This window comes from Plutella xylostella, chromosome 11, assembly GCF_932276165.1.
Source record: "Plutella xylostella chromosome 11, ilPluXylo3.1, whole genome shotgun sequence".
Classification (NCBI taxonomy): domain Eukaryota; kingdom Metazoa; phylum Arthropoda; class Insecta; order Lepidoptera; family Plutellidae; genus Plutella; species Plutella xylostella.
Window position 1 is genome coordinate 4,119,804 of NC_063991.1, and position 22,702 is coordinate 4,142,505.

General features: G+C 37.8%; 6 protein-coding genes and 1 long non-coding RNA gene across 12 annotated transcripts in view; 2 read left to right on the forward strand and 5 right to left on the reverse strand.

Annotated features, from left to right (window-relative positions):
• Positions 1 to 22,702, reverse strand: part of LOC105392845 (zinc finger protein 184-like) — a 342,691-nt gene that overhangs the window by 140,214 nt on the left and 179,775 nt on the right. The gene's annotated exons all lie outside the window — the stretch shown is intronic.
• LOC125488551 (zinc finger protein 85-like) overlaps positions 1 to 22,702 on the forward strand; it is a 144,504-nt gene that overhangs the window by 81,007 nt on the left and 40,795 nt on the right. The window lies entirely within an intron of this gene.
• The window catches only part of LOC105389492 (zinc finger protein 70), a 153,202-nt gene that overhangs the window by 61,448 nt on the left and 69,052 nt on the right, over positions 1 to 22,702 (forward strand). The gene's annotated exons all lie outside the window — the stretch shown is intronic.
• Positions 1 to 22,702, reverse strand: part of LOC125489162 — a 232,846-nt gene that overhangs the window by 38,810 nt on the left and 171,334 nt on the right. The window lies entirely within an intron of this gene.
• Positions 1,234 to 22,103, reverse strand: LOC119692148 (zinc finger protein 737-like). Of its 4 annotated transcripts, none has more exons than XM_048623946.1 (3): positions 14,603 to 14,832; positions 13,542 to 13,693; positions 1,234 to 3,320 (listed from the first exon to the last, which is right to left on the reverse strand). In XM_048623946.1, the coding sequence occupies exons 2-3, from the start codon at positions 13,669 to 13,671 to the stop codon at positions 1,636 to 1,638; spliced, it is 1,815 nt and encodes a 604-aa protein (XP_048479903.1). In that variant the 5' UTR covers positions 13,672 to 13,693; positions 14,603 to 14,832; the 3' UTR covers positions 1,234 to 1,635. The 4 variants fall into 4 exon arrangements, with proteins under 4 accessions (XP_048479903.1, XP_048479901.1, XP_048479900.1 ...); XM_048623944.1 differs by lacking the exon at positions 14,603 to 14,832 and adding an exon at positions 14,008 to 14,389 and having other exon boundaries at positions 13,554 to 13,693; XM_048623943.1 differs by lacking the exon at positions 14,603 to 14,832 and adding an exon at positions 14,008 to 14,387.
• On the reverse strand, positions 17,018 to 18,765 carry LOC125489145 (zinc finger protein 85-like). The gene has a single exon (XM_048624008.1). The coding sequence runs from the start codon at positions 18,762 to 18,764 to the stop codon at positions 17,448 to 17,450; it is 1,317 nt and encodes a 438-aa protein (XP_048479965.1). The 5' UTR covers position 18,765; the 3' UTR covers positions 17,018 to 17,447.
• The window catches only part of LOC105389496 (zinc finger protein 85), a 35,513-nt gene continuing 29,828 nt past the window's right edge, over positions 17,018 to 22,702 (reverse strand). The window contains exon 4 of one of the 2 annotated variants that reach the window (XM_048623955.1): positions 17,018 to 17,434. The gene's annotated coding sequence lies outside the window, so the exon portion shown is untranslated. Of the gene's footprint in view, positions 17,435 to 22,090; positions 22,228 to 22,702 lie in introns of those variants that run through there. The other variant, XR_007266761.1, reaches the window with a different exon arrangement.

A 22,702-nucleotide genomic window follows, 5' to 3' on the forward strand; every position in this document is an offset into this window, starting at 1 on the left:
TGAAGAGGAAGGTGGTCAGTTACTGGCACATGGTCAGTTACTGGGTGTTTTGCCCTATCGTATCAGTTGGTCCTACTTCTGTTATACTACTTATAACAGGGTCATAAATATTGTAAGCTAACAATTTAGCTATCTGTCGCTTATAAAACTTAGGTACAAATAATGTACTCTTGGTCAAAATAAAATTGTGAATAAATTTATTTGTATCGAAATACATCATCTGTTCCCTATGACCAAATGTCATGTTAAATATCAACATATTTAACTCATGTATCTGAGTGTTCTGCTTATGAGACCGTGAAGCGGAATAGGCAAAAGGACAGATTATCGTTTTCTTGATTTCCATGGTAGAAAGGGCGTCATAGCATCTTATTAAGTCATTTTCTGTCACATCTAAGCTGTTTCCAACTAACAATACTAATGTAGTGTTTGCACTGTATTGTCCTGACAAAATTCTATCTACAATTTGGTTATAAGAAGCCCCTGGCATACATATATTAATGACTTTTTGTTTAAGATAGTCATTTAACATGTGACCCATTTTGCTACCTAGCTTATCTAAGAAGACAATTGTCTCATAAGGAGCTTCTCGAAGCAGGCAGGTACTTGGTGTTGAAGACAGGGCAATCTCGGACCGGTCGCACGGTGACGGGCTGCTCGTCGGGACGGCTGGCTCGTCGTTGCAGACTGTAGTAGCTGGCTCGTCGTTGCAGGCTGTACTAGCTGGCTCGTTCACATGAAGAGTGCAGGCTGGTGGCAGCTGAGTGTCAGTTAGTAGGACACTACTCGTCGCGACGGCGGGCTCGTTGTTGCAGGTTGTAGTACGTGGCTGAATCTCATCAGGGGGGCAGGCAGATGGCAGCTGATGTAGCTGAGTGTCAGTTGGTAGGACACTGTCTGCTGGCTGCTGGTGCTGTTCAGATGAAGCACTCTGGTTGAACCCCGAAAGAGGTGCCGACATCTGGGGACTGGTGATAATTTTTTATAATGGAAAAGTACAGTCCATGATGAATTTAACACGAAGAATCACGTAGCGTCGCCCGACCTGCCAAATATGGCGCGCGACGCGTCACTGGCACGGTCGCCATGGAGGGAACGGCGTGAGGATGAGATGAGTGATACAACCGAATGCTGAATAAACACTCATTTATTATAGTAATGCAATAAGGTTATATTATTTACCAATACATATACCACAATACTTTTTAATTGTAGAAAAGAACAAATTGTGAAATTTAGTAACATGTTGGTTCTCATTGTTGTAATTCTACAATTTCTGAATTTGTTTACTTTTGTTTACAATAATTCTGCATACAGACTAATAATATTTACTTGTATAGTGAAATAAAGTATTTTTTTCTTATACTTATATTTTTTATTTTATTTCCTGCTCATATTGATAAAGATTGTCTAAAATAACCTACCTATAATGACTAACAAAGAAAAACTAAAATAATAATTAAAAGTTACTCCTCCCAGAAACTCGAACCCTCAACCTCCATATTGAAAGCCGAATAGCTTAACGATTAGACCACGAGATCAAGTAGTTACATTAGTGAAAAGTGCAATCACTTCGCTGGCTTGCAATAGTTAAAAGTGAACAACACACTTTTTAACATCCTGGCATGAACTCTCTCACATTTTTTCTGACGCATCAGAATCATATGGCTGTGCTGCAGTGTGAAGTAACATGTGCCTCTTCAAATTAGGACTATGTCTAAATCTTTTCATGCAAATGTCACACTCTAATGGCTTTTCGCCAGTGTGAACTAACTTGTGGCTCTTCAAATTATAACTATTTCTAAATCTTTTCATGCAAATGTCACACTCTAATGGCTTTTCGCCAGTGTGAACTAACTTGTGGCTCTTCAAATTAGAACTATGTCTAAATCGTTTCATGCAAATGTCACACTCTAATGGCTTTTCGCCAGTGTGAACTAACTTGTGGCTCTTCAAATTATAACTATTTCTAAATCTTTTCATGCAAATGTCACACTCTAATGGCTTTTCGCCAGTGTGAACTAACTTGTGGCTCTTCAAATTATAACTATGTCTAAATCTTTTCATGCAAATGTCACACTCTAATGGCTTTTCGCCAGTGTGAACTAACTTGTGGCTCTTCAAATTATAACTATTTCTAAATCTTTTCATGCAAATGTCACACTCTAATGGCTTTTCGCCAGTGTGAACTAACTTGTGGCTCTTCAAATTATAACTATGGCTAAATCTTTTCATGCAAATGTCACACTCTAATGGCTTTTCGCCAGTGTGAACTAACTTGTGGCTTTTCAAATTACAACTATGTCTAAATCTTTTCATGCAAATGTCACACTCTAATGGCTTTTTGCCAGTGTGAACTGACTTGTGTCTCTTCAACTGACTTATTTGGTTGAATGGTTTCGTGCAAATGTCACACTGGAACGCCTTTTCGCCAGTGTGAACTAACTTGTGGCGCTTCAAATGATGTCTTAGGTAGAATGATTTCGTGCAAATGTCACACTGGAATGGCTTTTCGCCAGTGTGAAGTAACTTGTGTATCTTCACATTTCTTAGGTGGTTAAATGTTTTCTTGTAAATGTCAAACTCGAATTGCTTGTCGTCAGTGTGAATTAACATATGCCGTATCAATATCCTTTTCCTAGTGAATATCTTCTTGCAGGTGTCACACACAAATTCCTTCACATGAGAGTAAATTATTTGTTTACGTGTCACAAGAGAAGCCGAGGCTTTAGTTGAGTGAGTGGTCTCGGTGTGTGTGCTCGTGTAATGTTGACTATACGCTTCAGTGGTGGGGAACAACACTGCACACTGAGCACAGTAACAGTTATGGTTCAATAGAGTTGTATAACAGTTTGTTAGAATAATTTTCGCTCCCAAACATTTTTCCATTTCAAAATACTGTTTAGTTATCCTCATGCTTCTATCTTCATCAGTGTATATTGACACTGCCAAATCTTGATCATTGTTTGTTTTGTTGTTAACAACATTATTAGAGTCACCTGGTGCATCAATTTCTAGTTCTTCGTCAGACTCATCTACTTGTATCTTGCCAAGTATAATCCTGTTCCTGTAAAATGGCAATTCATTTGGTACAACATTCTCTGATTCCTTCTTGATTTCAGTTTCAATTTCATGAAATTCTGTCAAACTGTTGCGCTTGACAGTTATTGTGTCATACATGTCAGTACACAGGTGGTCAGGTTTCACATCCAGGTCTTGAGTGGAGCACTCGGTAGGATGATCCCTACTGTAGACCATTAAATTGTGTAGTTGATTTTCGTTTTCATATCTCTTTGGTACTTCCGGCGTTGTAAAGGATTCTGTAAGGTAATATAAAGTTTAGTTGGGATAGATATAATTAATGTGTTTGGGGTGTGATATGAATGAAGAAAGAGTAAATATTCTACTTTTTAGTTTACAACGCTAGAGTCGGTCTGTGGTTTGTCACTGCTGTGAAAATGTTAGCCAGATTAGTGTTAGTTTCATTCAATTTTGTTGACAGGGATTATGTCAGTCACTGCATTAGATGTACAGTCAGCTGCATAAGTAGCTGTACACTTTTGAACCTTGTCAAACTCACTAACTGCCTATTCATTTATTCAAACATTGACGTTTTGTTTAGTAGGTAGTTAGATACGGTACAAATTGTATAGCTACTTATGCAGCTGACTGTACATGTACGGTGGCCTGCGCCTAAAAGTATACAGGCGGAGTTTTTAAAATAGCGATCTCAAGCTCACATGCTGCTCCAGCACATCCACATAAACACCACTGCTACACACATCACACACAACACGTCCCCGGATTTATAACAGATGTAGCTGGTCACTTCATAATCAGGGATCGCTATTTTAAAAACTCCGCCTGTATACTTTTAGGCGCAGGCCACCGTACATATCAAAATTCATGAAAGCCACATCGACCATGTTTGGGCCGTCTCGCTCGGCTCCCTGCTCGCCGAAGCACCAGAATGTGATGTATTTGTGGATAGAATGAGTTCTCTGATGAATGTATGCAGGGGAATGTTAGAGAGAAGTGTGAGTGCTATAATTATAAATAAATAAATATAAATATGTGGGGACATCTCACACACGGCCATCCAGCCCCAAGCTAGGCAGAGCCTGTATTATGGGTATCGGACAGCTGATATATCTACACAAATACATAGATAGATACATTAATATATATATTTAATATCAACACCCAAGACCCGCTTACAAATATCTGTATTTAATCAAATATCTGCCCCAGCTGGGAATCGAACCCACAATCTTGGACATAGCAGTCAGGGTCACTAACCACTACACCATTCAACCATAGATGAGTATAGCTTAGTTAAACTTTGATCAGGCCAGCATAATATTTCCTCATTAGTACAGGGTGTCCAGTAAGTAGTAAGTACCTACGACAAACTGCATGCGGTGGTAGCCTAGGTCTAGGCTAATGATGGGCGATTATGAATATGAATGACAGCAACAATCGAATGGTTTGATACCACTAATGTCAATAATCGAATTTGCAAACCACTAACCACAAATTTTGATAATCGAATGACACTATTCGAATAAGAGGACGCAATACGAGGGCTACACCGAAAAGATCGGGAATAGAATACTTAGGAATAAATTAGAGTGAAACCTTTTTGGTGTATCAAATGTACCTAGTGTTTTTTCAAACATAATTCCATTTTCGAATTTTAAAAAAAGTAAAAAATAAAAGAGTATTGACCATTTGAATTTGACAAGTCGGTGTAAAAAATGGAGCTTACGCGGGAACATTTCCGTGCAATAATTTTTCACAACTTTCGTCGAGGTTTATCTCAAGAACAATGTCTCGCCGAGCTTCCCAAGTAGCAAAAATATGTGCAATAAAGGTAACGGCCACGTTCCTGTTTTGCTAATATGTGCTGTAAAAGTCCCGTAATTAGTCGAATAATGGTCGCGGCAGCGCTGTCTCGACGCGAAAAGGGCACAAATTATACAGCAATTCAGTGCTATGAAAGTCGAGTGATTGTAACCAAGAAGCTTATATAGTAGGTTAAAAGTCGAGTAAAAGTAAACTGTACCCAATTTAGGGTTGTCATAGCAATTTTGTTGCAGCTTCTACACTAAGGGTGCAGTAACAGCGATGTGGTGCTCATTAATCGACTAATAAGTAGAATAATAGCTGTCGAGTTGCTACAACTCTTCATTTTTGTGGGATAAATGCAACAAAATTACTTTTTCCCCACTATTTAGCTGAATTTTAGTCACACTGTTGCAGAAAAATATATGGAAGAAAATCTGTGGATTATTGTGACTGATCTATCGTAATGACTGATTACAAAAGCATAAAGGTAAGTAAGTCTCCATTAATAACTAAATGAGTTATTACTAGTGCAATTTCTATTGTTGCATTTTACACATTCGTATACGAAAAATCTTAGGCGCATTTAACTTTATCGATAAAGTAATAGGAATTCTTTAACATATGTTTAAGGGCTACGTTAAATCTTTCTTAAAAAATAGTAAATATGGTCAAAATTAATTAAATAAATTATAAAAATAAAATAATAGCCATGTTTGTTCGTATATCGCTATTACAGCACTATTAATCGATTTTTGATGCAATAATAGTTACAATGTTGCACTTATAGCAAAACAAGCAGCCATCATTAAATAAATTTAGGGTTCCTCAATGCAAAATCCTTAGCATGACTAACCCGAGTTGGGGTGAATGTCATTTGATGTATTTTATTAAATGTAATTAATTAACGATTGGTTCATATTTGCTTCATTTCATACTTAATGATAAATTAGCAACTATATAATTATAAAAAAAACTTCATTTTCTTCACACGATGAAAAATTTATTACATTGATTTTCAGAATAGAATATAACTAGCAAACATTTAAAAGTGATTGATTGCAAAGCAAGCAAGTATACAACTTGAATAAAGCAGAAAAGATACTAATCACGCTTTTTTTCCAGAATGGTTTTCAAGATTGTGCAGACAATTGAGAAGGGAGGATATGTTTTATGGACCGAGACACCAGGCCCACGATTTCTTCAGTTGTTTTCTGTGGAACAACGGAACCACTTGACGTTTCGGCCATCGCACTTGACGAATTTTGAGACAAATACTTTGTTTGAACCTTAGTTTGAATTTTTCCGTATCTTTGTTTTAATTTTCTTTTTTAATTTCCATGACTTGTAATCCATTTTATCACGTAATAAAAAAATGAATGTGCAATGGAATTATTTATTTGCTTGTCACATTAAAATACTATAAACTGTATAAACGTAACCAAAATGCTGTTACTGAATTATTTATCGAATTAATGTGCCATAAGAGCATTTCAAATAGTATGTGAGCTATTACAGTTATTTGAAAGCTTTTATTCGAAATGTCGATTAATGAAGCTATAAGAGTTACAATGATGCAGTATAGTAAAATAAAATCTTTTATTCAGCAAATTAGATCCAAATAATACAATGATGAGTAATAGTTCTATAATAGCAACCTGAACAATCAATAAGCGAATTAATAACTCTTAAAGCTCTCTTTCAGCACTAATGTGTGCGTTAAATAAAATAAAGCAGCTTTTATAGAAATGTCGAATAAACGGGCTATATAGGTCGAATATAGGTCGAGTAGATGTGTATTCGACATTGTTACAGCGCAAATTAGATAAAAATGCTTATTAATAGCTGTACCACTTTTATGGCACAATCTAGTAAAATTTCAGCCATTAATCAATACTTATTCGATTTTAAGTGCTATAAATGGGCCCTTATTCGACCATTTTGCTTGTTGGGTTGTTTCTATTTATAAACTTGAAGCACCAAGTAAAACGACTATATATCGTTGGTATTCTGAGTTTCGCCGTGGACGTTCCTCTCTTACCACAGTCCCTTCTACTGGTCGGCCAAAAACAGCGGTAACACAAGATAACATCGATGCTGTACGCCAGTTAATAAAAGAAGATAGACATGTGACATACGAGCAGATTCGGGCTTCTCTCAGCATTGGTATGACAGCCATTCAAACCATTTTACATGAAGAACTGGGTGTCAAGAAGTTAGTTTCGCGCTGGGTGCCCCACCGTTTGACCGAGGAACAAAAGTCGACTCGTGTTATTATTATTAAATTCTTTATTGCACAAAGTAAATTGGTACAAAGGCGAACTTAATGCTAGCAGCATTAATGTTAATAATGTTAATTAATTGTTAATTGGTGTCGATCTGCTCTGCAACGGTTCAATGGAGGCAGTTCAAATGCTGTCTACAATATCGTCTCTGGTGATGAATCGTGGATTTATTCATATGAGCCCGAAAGAAAACATCAATCGGCAGTTTGGGTCTTCGAAGGTGAGGTCAAGCCAACAAAAGTTATTCGCTCACGCAGCGTGTCAAAAAAAATGGTCGCTTCGTTTGTATCGAAAACTGGCCATGTGGCTACGATTCCATTACAAGAACAAAGGACGGTTACTGCTGATTGGTACACAACAGTTTGTTTGCCGGAAGTCGTAAGAGAACTTCGTAAAACTAACCCGAATCGTCGTATAATCCTTCACCACGATAATGCAAGCTCTCATACCGCTCGCAAAACAAGAACGTTTTTAAATATGGAAAACGTGGAGTTGATGGACCATCCTCCGTATAGCCCTGATCTGAGCCCCAATGATTATTTTACATTCCCAAGAATTAAAGATATGCTACGTGGTCAACGGTTTAGCGGCCCAGAAGAGGCGGTCGAAGCTTACAAATCAGCTGTTTTGACAGTATCCACTTCAGACTGGAATTACTGTTTCAATGATTGGTTTAATCGAATGAAAAAGTGCATTGAATGTCACGGAGACTACTTTGAAAAACAATAAAAGTAAATAATATTATGATATCTTTGTACTTTTTTCTATTCCCGATCATTTCGGTATCGCCCTCGTACATTCAATATTGACATCTAGCTCTTTCCAATTCGAATGATGTTTTAATAGATTATTATTTAAGATGAAAAGACAGATAATCGAATATAAAGTAGTCATTTGAATAGGGAGGAATGAGACGATGCTCTACGTTATTATATTTACTTCTCACTCTTTCACAATCGAATGAATGATAAGGTTATTCGAATCATTTGAATAAAGTCTATAATCGAATAATTCGATTATGGTTAGTGATAATCGCGCATCTTTAGTCTAGCCCTACCTAAACCACATGAAGTATGTTCCTTTAGAAAAGATACAAATAAGCCAAATAATTATCCTATATTTTTTTTTTAAGCTGAATTCGCCGCGATTATTAAACTCATTTCAGAAACATTGTTTAAAAAATGTTTTGATGATTAGATTATTTGTTGGCATATATGTGTATCGTTTCTGAAGGAGCATACTTTGATAATATAATTGTGATAAAATAGATACACACGCACTCACGCCTTGTACTAATATACTCCCTTGCGGGGTAGGCAGAGGTGCATTGCTGAACCCACTTTTCGCCAGAGTGTTATGTTATTCCCAATGTAATAGGGGGCGGGCCTATTGCCATTTTACGTGCACATCCAAGACCCGAGAACAAATATCTGTGTTTAAACAAATATCTGCCCCAGCCGGGAATCGAACCCGGGACCATCGGCTCAGTAGTCAGGGACACTAACTACTACGCCATTCGGTCGTCTTAAAATAGATTTTGATGAATAACAAAGATTTTGTGTTTTATTGATCTTTTCCCTATAATTTTTAAACAGAAATGTATAATATACGACGACCGAATGGCATAGTGGTTAGTGACCCTGACTACTGGATGTGACGAGTTGAGTAACTTGCTACACTCATACCAGCAATGCCAAGATATACACGAAGTCACCCTGTCTCAGATTCACAGCCTTGAACAACAGCTGGCAGAGTCAAATGCTGAAATCCACAGACTGAATGAGAAGAAACAGCATGATGCAAATAATGAAACAATGGCCTTGTATGACGAACTAGTTAGCTCCCACTCAAAAACTGTGCCTACAATAGACCTAACCACACCTTGTAAGGAACTGCAATATGATGATTGTTGTGAAAAGAAAATCAAGATAATAGGTGCAAATAAACTAAAGAAATATTGTAGAATAAATAGATTTATAAGTAGAACTAAGAAAACAATCAAGAAATATAAGACCATCCCACACCAACCTTTAAAAACAGAAAAGGTGAGACTTGGAATTTTGGTCCAAAAATACGAGAAAGAAATTTCTAAACAAAACCAGGAGCTCGCAGACTGCAACGAACAGTACGAGATAAATATGGCGATGCTACAACAAAGACTAAATAACTTGGAGTTAGTCTTAAACACTCCAAGGGTACCATCTACTGAGGAAAACACCACCAGCTCCCAGATGTCAGCGGCTCTGGCTCTATCAGAGGCCACCCAAGATGCATCACCTATCCAGCCTGCTACCAATACTTCACTGGGCACTCATACCAGTGACATTGCCAAGCAGCTGCAGCAGTCCACCCCGGCCTCCACCACGTGCACTCCAGATGAGTTCCGGCCAGATGGATTCTGCAACGACGAGCCCGCCACGCCATCACTCAATACTCCAATGTCAAAGCAGCCCGCAGTGACCCCAGCCTCGTCTTCATGTACCAGTCTGCAAGAAGAAGCCCCATCGAGTAGCTACAGTTGTTCTCCTTATGAGACAATTGTTTTTTCTGATAAGTTAGGTAGTAAAATGGGCTATATGCTGAACGACTATCTCAGGCAAAAAGAAGTTAATATATGTATGCCAGGTGCCTCATTTAAGCAAATTGTAGATAGGATAGTGTCAGGGCAATACAGCTTGAATACTACAATAGTATTACTAGTAGGAAATAGCATAGAAGTAGAGAAAGAGGACATAATTCAATGTTATGACGCACTTTCTTCTATTAATGTTAGGAAAACCATTATTTGTGCTTTCCCTTACTCCACCTCACGGACTACAAAGCAGAATAATTACATAGGTGATTTAAAAATGTTATTATTTAACATGACCTTTGGTGACAGAGAAAGAATGATGTATTTCGATACAAATAAATTTATTCATAATTTTATTTTGACTAAGAGTACATTATTTGTACCTAAGTTTTATAAGCGACAGATAGCTAAATTGTTAGCTTACAATATTTATGACCCTGTTATAAGTAGTATAACAGAAGTAGGACCAACTGATACGATAGTTAGTAGTAATACTAATGTAAATTTAAACTGCCATGCACGACAAGAGATGAGCAACTGAGAGTTGTACACCAGAACATTCAGGGGCTTTCTCGCAAACTTCTAATGCTAGAGTTATTTTTAGAACAATACGACATAGATATAATTTGTATTACTGAGCATCACCTTAAAAATGATGACATGAATTTTAATGTAAAAAATTACAATGTTATTAGCTCATTTAATAGGAAATCGTTAGACAAAGGAGGATCATTAATATTTGTAAAGAAAAATTTAAAATGTAAGGATAGGAAAGACATTGTAAAATTATCGGTCGAAAGAATAGCTGAACTAGCTTGTGTTGAGATGGACAAGTATATAATTTTAAGCGTGTACAGGCCCCCCTCTTCTGACTATAAAGTATTTGAGAAAGTGATGGAGGATAGTCTTACCATCTTATCTAAGAGCTCAAAACAAGTGGTCGTGGTGGGAGATTTTAATATTGATTTATTAGTTGAGACTTCTATGAAATGTTGTATAATTAATTTGTTCAAGTCATATAATTTAAGTAATGTCTTCCTGGAACCTACCAGAATTACTCCCACCTCAGCCACTTGTATTGACAATATTTACTGTAATTGTGATTTTACTAATCATTCTGTAATCAATTGTTTACCATCCGACCACAGTGGGCAAATTATTACGTTTCCTTGTACTTTTGAACGTAAGTCAGCCACTTTCAAGTTCAGACCAGTAACATCATACAGAATTGATAAGTTTAAATCTCGATTGAAAAGTAAACTTGACTACTGTAGAAGCTCTGAAAGAAATCCCAATGATGCCTTTAAGGAAATATTTCAAGGTTTGTCTCAAGAATTTGAAAACGTGTTTACTAAGAAAGAAGTAGATGTTAATTGTAAACTAAGTCTTAATGACTGGGCAACATCGGGAATTTATAAGAGCAGACGTAAATTATATGATCTCTATGAACAGCGTACATTTACTTATGACGATAACTTTAGAGATTATGTAAAGAAATATACAAAGATATTCAAAGCCGTTTGCCACCAAGCTAAATCAGATTATATAAATAGAAAGATTAAAAACTCTAATAACAAGATTAAAACCGTATGGAATATCATTAATACTGAAACCGGGAAGAATAAACCACGTGATTTAAATTTTGAACTTAAAATTAATGATAAAATTGTTTCATCTAGTGAAGAAGTGGCTTCCGTCTTTGAAGATTTTTTCCGTAGTATACCGGTACCTACAACTGAGAACCTTGATTCATCTTGCACTGAAGCTGAACGTTTGCTAAGAGGGAATGCACCGCCTTGCGATCTCGACTTTCAATTTCATGGTATAAATACACAGACCATAATTACCACTTATAAAGAATTAAATTTTAAAATGACAGAAGATTTATGGGGCATGTCCGTTAAAGTTATTAGTCATGTTATTGACATCCTAGCACCCCACTTGGCTAATCTTTTTAACAGATGCATTGAGGTCGGTGTATTCCCCGATTTGATGAAACTTAGTAAACTAATACCGCTTTTTAAATCTGGTGAGAAAAATGATCCCAATAATTTTAGGCCTGTATCAGTTTTGCCAGTACTGAGTAAAATATTTGAAAAAATTATGCTGCATCAAATGCTTTCGCACTTTAGTATTCACGGCCTTCTCCATAACCAACAGTTCGGTTTCACCAAAGGTCGATCTACAACTGACGCTGGTGTCGCGTTGGTCAAACACATATTTAGTGCTTGGGAGGAACGTCTTGATGCTGTGGGTGTATTTTGCGATCTATCGAAAGCATTTGATTGTGTGGACCATGCCACTCTACTTATGAAACTTAAATATTATGGGCTAACTGGCAAAGCTCTTACATTATTGGAATCATACTTGACCAACAGAACTCAACTAGTTGACATAAATGGAGTGCGTTCGGCTGGCTGTCCTGTCAGTATGGGTGTTCCCCAAGGCTCGATTTTAGGACCAATCTTGTTTCTTGTATATGTTAACGATTTACCGTTTTTGGTAGATAAATTATGTGAGATAGTACTGTTTGCTGATGATACTTCACTTATATTTAAGTTGAAGCGACAAGAAGTCAATATTGACAATGCAAACAGTACTCTTTCCATAGTTGCTAATTGGTTCACTGTAAATAATTTAGCTCTTAACTCCAAGAAAACGAAATGTATTAAATTCACTTTGCCTAATGTAAGACAAGTAGAGACATATTTGACATTGAATAACGATAAGCTAGAGTTAGTAAATGAAACGGTATTCCTGGGTATTACAATTGACTCAAAGTTGCAATGGGGACCCCATATTGAGAGGATAGCCGGTAGATTGAGTTCTGCAGCTTATACGGTTAGAACCATTAGACAGTTAACAGATGTAGATACAGCCAGGCTTGTGTATTTTAGTTATTTTCATAGTGTTATGTCTTACGGAATTCTATTGTGGGGACGAGCGGCTGACATTAATCAAATCTTTGTTCTGCAAAAACGAGCAATTCGAGCCATATATGTATTAGGGTCTAGAATTTCATTAAGAGATACGTTTAAGGAAATAGGTATACTAACTGTTCCATGCCAATATATCTATGAAAATATTATGTATGTTCGTAAAAACTTAAATTCATTTAGTAAAGTAGGAGCCACTCACGGTATTGAGACCAGAAACAAAAATAAGTTGCTTTTCCCCACACTCAGACTTTCGAAAACAAACACATCATTCATGGGGAACTGTATACGCTTTTATAATAAATTATCAAATGAAGCAATAAACCTTACTGAGCAAAAATTTAAGAATTATATTAAAGCTACATTATGTAGTAAAGCTTACTATAGTATAAATGATTATTTAAACGACAAAAACGCGTGGTCTTGTCCACCTCAGCTAAGGCTATTGAAAAAATGAAATGGATATAGGTACTTAAGTAAAATTGTACTCGTAGGTACTAGATATAAGTAAAAATTGTAATAAGTTTCTTTCGCCATTTCTTTCCTTCTCAATGACGGGGCCTTTGTGAAATGGTGGTAGATGACTATCGACAAATTTACGTCGATTAAACCATTTGAATTTGAATTTGAAAAATTTGAATTTGAATTTGAATTTGACTGAGCCGATGGTCCCGGGTTCGATTCCCGGCTGGGGCAGATATTTGTTCTCGGGTCTTGGATGTGCACGTAAAATGGCAATAGGCCCGCCCCTTATTACATTGGGAATAACATAACACTCTGGCGAAAAGTGGGTGCAGCAATGCACCTCTGCCTACCACGCAAGGGAGTACATTAGTACAAGGCGTGAGTGCGTGTTTTTTTTAAATATAAATATATCCTTAACAGAGCATTCAAATTACAAACCTGGTGCTACACCTTCACTTGTATCAAAATCAATAATTTCTTGTTTGAGAATGGCAAGATCTGGAAACACACTCCTCACAGTAGGGTCGTTCAACAGATCATGTTCCTCTATGTCCATGCCATCCTCCATCTTATTGTGTGGTTTCGTACAACTAAAACATGAGAAATATATTCAAATAGCAATTAATAACTTCTAACTAAGTAGTATAATGAAATATATTCTGAAGGCACAAAATTTAATTTTAGCAATGTAAAACTAGAAATGTTGCCAGTGAAATATGAGATTTGACGTAACACTCATCATCATCATCATCATCTCAGCCATAGGACGTCCACTGCTGAACATAGGCCTCCCCCAATGATTTCCACCTTGTCCGATTGGAGGCGGCCCGCATCCAGTGCTTCCCCGTGGACTTGACTATATTGTCTGTCCTTCTCGCGTGGGGCCGCCAAATGCTGCACTTACCGGTACGTGGTCTCCACTCTTCTGCTCCACCGACCATCAGTCCACTCACTAACAGTATTACTCATACAGCCTGATTATAAACAAAGAATGTATATAAGGTTATGACAGCCTAAAATTAGAATTTGTGCCTTCAGAAATGGGATCAATATAATCCTTTGTTGCAGAAATACATTTATGAGTGTACAAAAGGTGGGAAAAATAGTAAGTATTCAGAACCATTTTCTACCAGTTTTCAGAACATGCAAGAAGATTTATAACTAGTTCATAATTTTACAAAAATTCAATAGACTGTAGCATGATAATCTGTTTACTGCACCAGATTTAGAGCTAAAACGATATAGACTTTTTGAATAGGAGGCCAAAAACAAACACTCATATAGCATTTGAAGAGGAAGGCCGCCCTCACCCCCTACCACCAGCTAATATTAAAGACCTCTGCAAGCTTTCTCACTTCCACTGAGCCTACAGCCACCGACAACTCTACATTCTGCCACATATTCACTCTTGTGTGTAGCATAGATTTAGTAAACAAATGGAGGAAAAGCTTACCTCAAGACCAAAAGTAAGTATGAAGGTTTTATAAAACTATTCTTACCCAATGCAGTGCTAAACACTTTATTCAGCAGACTATTGGTGAAATTATCATTTATTAGCTTTAAGGGTGCGAATAGTTAAGAATATTTTTAGGTTTTTGACTAAAACACATCCAAATACTGAAATACAATACAAGCCAAAGCCAAGCCGTCATATATCATTGACATTTTGTTTGTAAATGAAAGTACTCTGTGGTTTTTGTTTTAATTTCACAGATTAAGTATTTCATTTTTACATCAACACCACCGCCGCCACAGCTGAGGCCTCACATGTTCCTTCTTGAGAGCTCTTACTTGCAGGTATTCTCGAGTAAAAGCAAGATAAAAATTATATAAGTAAATTTTAAAAAGGAAAGACAAGCAAAGTAGATATCATAGACTAGTTTTGATGACAAACAACAGATGGCTCTGAGAACTCAATACCGGTACAGGACTGTATGAAATAACCGCGGTATCGAAGTTTATCAGCTAACTGAAATATATAGACATTCCAACGCGAAGTTTAAGATAGAAAACATTGCATGATAGGTAATATTCCACCTCCTTGTACCTACTACAAGTTTTGTTTAGTTTGCTGGTAGTTAGGGTAACGTAACGTACCTTGGGACGCTTGTACCTCGGGACATTGATTGTATTTTAAAAACCGGCTAAATAAACACATTAAAATTCTACCCTAGGCATAGTATTTTACTCGCTTGGTAAAACTAGTGAGTCTCGTGATCATACCAGCATCGAGTGTGTGGTGAAGACAATATGAAGTTTTTTGGAGTCAAAAGTAGCTTTTGTATAGTTTTTTGTGTTGCTTTATCTCATTGAGGCATGCTCAAAATAAAGACATGGATGTCACGTATAACTTTTCAGTTATTTAATTTTATGACATGGCAATTATTTGAAAGATTCCTCAATTAAAAACAAAGATATTTAAATTTTGGTTAAATATTGCTTTTTTGTACCTTGGGACACGATTAAATTTGTACCTTGGGACACTGTTTCCTATGGATTTGTACTATGGAAAATGCAAACATCTAAATAACGCCTTATATCTCTGTTCTTATTAGTGCCAGAGTGAAACTAGACAGAAGAGAGATGCAGTAAATCAATAAAAACAGAGATATAAGGCGTTATTTAGAAGTTTGCATTTTCCATAGTACAAAGCTATAGGAAACAGTGTCCCAAGGTACAAACGTGTAACGTACCTTGGGTCAAAACAAGCATTTTTACTTTTATCTTAATTTAATAAAATCTGGCCACACTAACGCTTTAGCACAAATACTAGTGATAATAGATTATATATCCTACCGAATAAAAAAAATTTCACATTAATATCTTAGTTGTACGCTGCGATAGCTTCATTCAAAGTTGGGGTAGTCGAAAATGTCCCTAGGTACGTTACGTTACCCTACTTACCTATAGCCACCTATAGCAGCGCTGTCATGTAGCATTTCATAGCTTGACAGAGGAGCGGCTTCTTATTGTAAGAGAAGTAGCAGGTACCTAGGTATTACGTTCCTTGGACTCACCTCACTCTCTCACTCCATAAAAGTACTTTTATATGTAGTTATGTATTGTATTGTATTGTTGTACCTAGATCATACCTAATCCTGCATGAAGCCTGCCTTAAGTGGAATGATATTATATCTTCTTAGTTACTACCTACTTTCCTACTAGAGTTAGTGAGGACCCCGCGTCCCCCGCAGCCCCGCATAGTCAGACACATTGCCACAGAGGAACAATACACTAGACGTTGCGCTCAACTCCCCGTCTCCATGCTGACCCGCATGGGGAGTGCGAGTTTTTACTCCGTTAGAATAGCGGCGAGTAAACGCGAATTTGTGTAGCGCGAGAGAGTCGCCACCTAGCGGTATACGTGCTGCACTAGCTCCGCACCGTACAAATGTCGATTTTCACTGCTCAATCGGTTATGAAAAACACACCTAGCCCTCAGTTAAGTTGCCGGGGTGCGGGGACGCAAGGGCAGCAAGTAACTACGTTGTTCTTAAAACGCCAAAAAATTTGATCGAATTCTATAACACTACTACAAATAAACTCTCTAACGTAGGTATTTATTGATTATTGAGGTGAAATAAACAATAATTAATCCTGGTACTCATACTAGGTATATTGTAGTCTTTAAAATTATATAGGTAGTTACTGTCCAATATTTTATTCACATAAGAGTAATGACAAAACAAGCTTTGAATGAGTAGCTAGTAGCCGCCGCAGACGCCGTGTCCCGGTCGTCGGTGCACACATGGCGGCGTACAGTTGACGGCGAGCTGCGAGCGCAAGCGCTGAGCTGGACAGAAGCCAGGACAGTTGCTGAGGACAGGACGGCGCGGCGCACTCTTGCGAAGGCCCTCTGTACCGCCGCGGCACTAGCACAGCAACAGGTACCACAAATATGAAAACAACAAACATCAGTATTATGCCATAATAATGTTTATTAAAAATATAGAACCAAATAGTTCTTATAATCAACCGATTTAAATACATTTTATACTGTTCCGAGGCTTCCAATTGAGCCGGGATTTCAGGCATCTCGGTGTACAACAGGACGCTGTCCTTGAGCAGCCGGGTCACTCAGTAGTGAGTCACACGTGACGGCTACAGACGGCGCCGCTAGAAAGCGACCGTCCGCGCCGATGTCAGAATTGCAACTGAGGTGGTTAGTGTAGGTGGAGTCGCTTGTATGTGGGTGTAGGAGAGCGTGTCGACAACGCGGCCTGTGCGTCGCCGGCGCTGCCTGCAGTGAGGGGACAGGCGGAGGCCGAGCCCTCGCCCGCAGCGCGCCCCACTGACACTCACTGACATCCCGCTGTTTCACGCCGTGTCATGTACTATGTTTCCTCATGTTTCCCGGATCTTACATTTTTTCCGACACATTTCTTCAGAATCATATGCCTGTGTTGCAGTATGAAGTAACATGATGTGCCTCTTAAGACTACCTTTACGGAGAAATGTTTTCATGCAAATGTCACACTGGAATGGCTTTTCGCCAGAGTGAATCAACTTGTGTCGTTTTAAATCCGATACATGTTTAAAGTTTTTCTTGCAAGTTTCACATTGGAATGATTTAGCTTCAGTGTGAGTTAACATATGCCTCTTATGATTACTTCTATGGTTAAATGATTTCGTGCAAATTTCACACTGGAATGGCATTTCCCCAGTGTGTAGTAACTTGTGTTTCTTCAAATTTGTTAATTGGTTAAATGTTTTCGTGCAAATGTCACACTCGAATGGCTTTTCGCCAGTGTGTGTTAACTTGTGTTGTTTTAAATTCCATATATTTCTGAAGATTTTCTTGCAAGTTTCACACTGGAATGGCTTTTCACCAGTGTGTGTTAACTTGTGTTGTTTTAAATTCCATATATTTCTGATGATTTTCTTGCAAGTTTCACACTGGAATGGCTTTTCACCAGTGTGACGTAAGCTGTGGCTCTTCAAATGACTCCTTCCTCTAAATGTTTTCATGCAAATGTAACACTTGAATGGCTTTTCGCCAGTGTGAACTAACTTGTGGCTGTTCAAATGACATGTTCGGTAGAATGATTTCGTGCAAATGTCACTCTCGAATTGCTTGTCGCCAGTGTGAATTAACATGTGCTCTATCAAGCTACTTTTTTTATTGAATGTTTTCGTGCAGGAGTCACACACAAATGCTTTCTCACGTGGGTATATGATTTGTTTATGTTTCACAAGAGAAGCCGAGGCTTTAGTTGAGTGAGTGGTCTCGGTATGTGTGCTCGTGTAATGTTCACTATACGCTTCAGTGGTGGGGAACAACACTGCACACTGAGCACAGTAACAGTTATGGTTCAATAGAGTTGTATAACAGTTTGTTAGATTAATTTTCGCTTGCATACATTTTTCCATTTCATAATACTGTTTAGTTATCCTCATGCTTCTATTTACATCAGTGTATATTGACACTGCCAAATCTGCATCATTGTTTGTTTTGTTGTTTACAACATTATTACAGTCACCTGGTGCATCAACTTCTCGTTCTTCATCAGACTCGTCTACATGTATCTTGCCGAGTATAATTCTGTTTCTGTAAAATGGCAATTCATTTGGTACAACATTCTCTGATTCCTTCTTGATTACAGTTTCAATTTCATGAAATTCTGTCAAACTGTTGCGCTTGACCGTTATTGTGTCATCCATGTCAGTAAGTACACAGGTGGTCAGGTTTCACATCCCGGTCTTGAGTGGAGCACTCGGTAGGATGATCCCCACTGTAGACTGTTAAATTGTGTAGTTGATTTTTGTTTTCATTTCTCATTGATACTTCTAGCGACGTTGTAAATGTTTCTGTAAGGTACAAAAAGTTTAATTTGGATAGCTATAAATGCGCTTAGGGTGTGACATGAATGAAGGTAAAATAAACATTCTACTTGTTAGTGGTATTGAACAACGCTAGAGTCGGTCTGTGGTTTGTCACTGCTGTGACAGAAAATGTTAGCCAGATTAGAGTTAGTTTCATTAAATTTTGATTAGAAGTACAGTCAGCTGCATAAGTAGCTATACACTTTTGAACATAGTCAAACTCACTAACTGCCTATTCATTAATTCAAACATTGACGTTTTGTTTAGTAGATAGTTTGATACGGTACAAAAGTGTATAGCTATTTATGCAGCTGACTGTACATGTACAAATCAAAATGTATGAAAGTCACATCGACCATATTTTCGCGGCCGTCTCGCTCGGCTCCCTGCTCGCCGAAGCACCAGAATGTGATGTATTTGTGGAGAGAATGAGTTCTCTGATGAATGTATGCAGGGGAATGTTAGAGAGAAGTGTGAGTGCTATAATCTTCTTCTTCTTATCGTGTCGACGACAAACCAACAAAGTCGCTAAATAATACATGCCCAGAACTGGGCCACTGATACTGCACCGCTGGTAGCGGTCATGAGCTCTTCCCGCGTACAGGTGTAGGGACATGCGGGGCATGAAGTAAGGTGCACCATAGTTTGTGGCGCTTCACACAAGCAGTTCAGATTTTGTGCATCCGTGAATCCCCATCTAGCCATATTGTTCTTACTACGACCGACCTGTGCTATAATTATAAATATATATATGTGGGGACATCTCACACACGGCCATCCGACCCCAAGCTAGGCAGAGCCTGTATTATGGGTATCAGACAGCTGATATATTATGTACACAAATATATAGACAGATACATATTAAATATCAACACTCAAGACTGGAGCACAAATATCTGTATTTAAACAAATGTCTGCCCCAGCCGGGAATCGACCCTGGGACATTCGGCATAGCAGTCAAGGTCACTAACCACTACACCATTCAACCATAGATGAGTACCTATAGCTTAGAAACCTTTGATCAGGCCAGCATAATATTTTCTCATTAGTACAGGGTGTCCAGTAAGTAGTAAGTACCTACGACAAACTTCGTGGGGTGGACCTAGGTCTAGGCCTACCTCAACAACATGAAGTATGTTCCTTTAGAAACGATAATAAACTCATCCTGGAAACATTGTTTAAAAAATGTTTTGATGAATAGATTATGTATGTGTATCGTTTCTGAAGGAGCATACTTTGATAATATACCTAATTGTGATAAAATACATTTTGATGAATAACAAAGATTTTGTGTTTAATTGATCTTTTCCCTATAATTTTTAAACAGAGTTGTATAATATAAATGTATCCTTAACAGAGCATTCAAATTACAAACCTGGTGCTACACCTTCACTTGTATCAAAATCAATAATTTCTTGTTTGAGAACGGCAAGGTCTGGAAACACGCTCCTCACAGTAGGGTTGTTCAACAGATCATGTTCATCTATGTCCATGCCATCCTCCATCTTATAGTGTGGTTTCGTACAACTAAAACATGAGAAATATATTCAAATAGCAATTAATGACTTCTAACTAAGTATTATAATGATATATATTCTGAAGGCACAAAATTTAATTTTAGCAATGTAAAACTAGAAATGTTGCCAGTGAAATATGAGATTTGACGTAACACTCATCATCATCATCTCAGCCATAGGACGTCCACTGCTGAACATAGGCCTCCCCCAATGATTTCCACCTTGTCCGATCGGAGGCGGCCCGCATCCAGTGCTTCCCCGTGGACTTGACTATATTGTCTGTCCATCTCGCGTTGGGCCACCAAACAGTGCGCTTACCAGTACGTGGTCTCCACTCTTCTGCTCCACTGACCATCAGTCCACTCACTAACAGTAACACTCATACAGCCTGATATGTATATGTCGCAGGCATCTGGTTTAATCTCCTGTTTGATTGAACCGCTAGCCCGTTCATTGGATGACGCTATTCAGTTGTATGACTAGGCCGAACGTTGATTGTACAAGTGTCACAAAACGTTCAACTAGTTAGCGGACTTAAAATCAGTCAGGTGGTGAATAAAACAAATATGGCGTCTAACAGCAAACAGCTGACACAAAAAGCACTTGTATTGTTATTTTTTGCAAATAAATGAGCTTTAAAGTGCGTTATTTATGTTAAAATAGTGTGACAACATGGATTTACCTATTATTACACCGGCGGATAGTTTCAAAGAAAAAAATGTGCTGAAACTGGATAATTATGAACAACAATATCAAGGTACGTTTATTGTTATTTTTTAGTTAATTTGTGAGATGAGAGCTTTGTAACATAGTCTTTTTGTTGACTCTTGTCTGGTCATGTTCATCCTAACCAGACATTACAAAGTTGCTATACTATATCCCATTTAACGACTTCGCTGAATAACGTTCAGTCAAGATGTTGGACGTTACAGTCAACCACTTGACGAGTTGTTCTTTAGTCATTCAACTGAGTAGCGTCATCCAATGAACGGGCTAGCGGTTCAATCAAACAGGAGATTAAACCAGATGCCTGCGACATATATAAGGTTATGACAGCCTAAAATTAGAATTTGTGCCTTCAGAAACAGCATCAATATAATCCTTTATTGCAGAAATACATGAGTGTAAAAGGTGGGAAAAATAGTAAGTAGGTATTCAGAACCATTTTCTACCAGTTTTCATAACATGCAAGAAGATTTATAGTTCATAATTTTATAAAAATTCAATAGACAATAGCATGATAATCTGTTTACTGCACCAGATTTAGAGCTAAAACGATATAGACTTTTTGAATAGGAGGCCACAAACAAACACTCATATAGCATTTGAAGAGGAAGGCCGCCCTCACCCCCTACCACCAGCTAATTAAAGACCTCTGCAGGCTCTCTCACTTCCACTGAGCCTACAGCCACCGACAACTCTACATTCTGCCACATATTCACTCTTGTGTGTAGCATAGATTTAGCAAACAAATGGAGGAAAAGCTAACCTCAAGACCAGAAGTAAGTATGAAGGTTTTATAAAACTATTCTTACCCAATGCAGTGCTAAACACTTTAGTCAGCAGACTATCGGTGAAATTATCATTTATTAGCTTTAAGGGTGTGAATAGCTAAGAATATTTTTAGGTTTTTGACAAAAACACATCCAATCAATCTTTGGTTGTGGCACTATGCCGTGTGTGACTGACACAGCAAATTCCGCCAAATTCAATTGTAATAAGGAACACACATGTATATTATAACTGTCTTTACGGTAATTTAGATATATTTACAGGGTTAATACCTGGAACAAACAGACAAACACAATATATATACAGGACATCACAAATAGGGGTTAGTATAGTTTTAGTATATATAATGACAATATACAAATTTACAGTTTAATATTATTAGTCTTGAGAAATCTGTACAGAATGTTAGCAACTGGAGTATGTACAAGTGTTAGTAGATAATTAATATTTACAGGTTTAGGAATGGACGGGGGGAGGAAATCGTGGAGGGAGGTTTGAAGATTGGGACACTCAAAGAAAAGATGATCAACAGATCCTTCGCTGGTACCGCAGTCACATACAGAACTATCACGCACCCGAATCCTAGCCAGGTGCACAGGGGTGCACGCATGACCCAGACGGAGCCTGCAAATAGTGGAGGTAGCAGGTTTATCAAGAAATCTTGCTTTAAAAAACCATGGCCTTTTGGGGATATGGGGTTGAATGTCGGAGTAAAACTTACCTTTGAGATTCCTGGAAGTGTCCCAG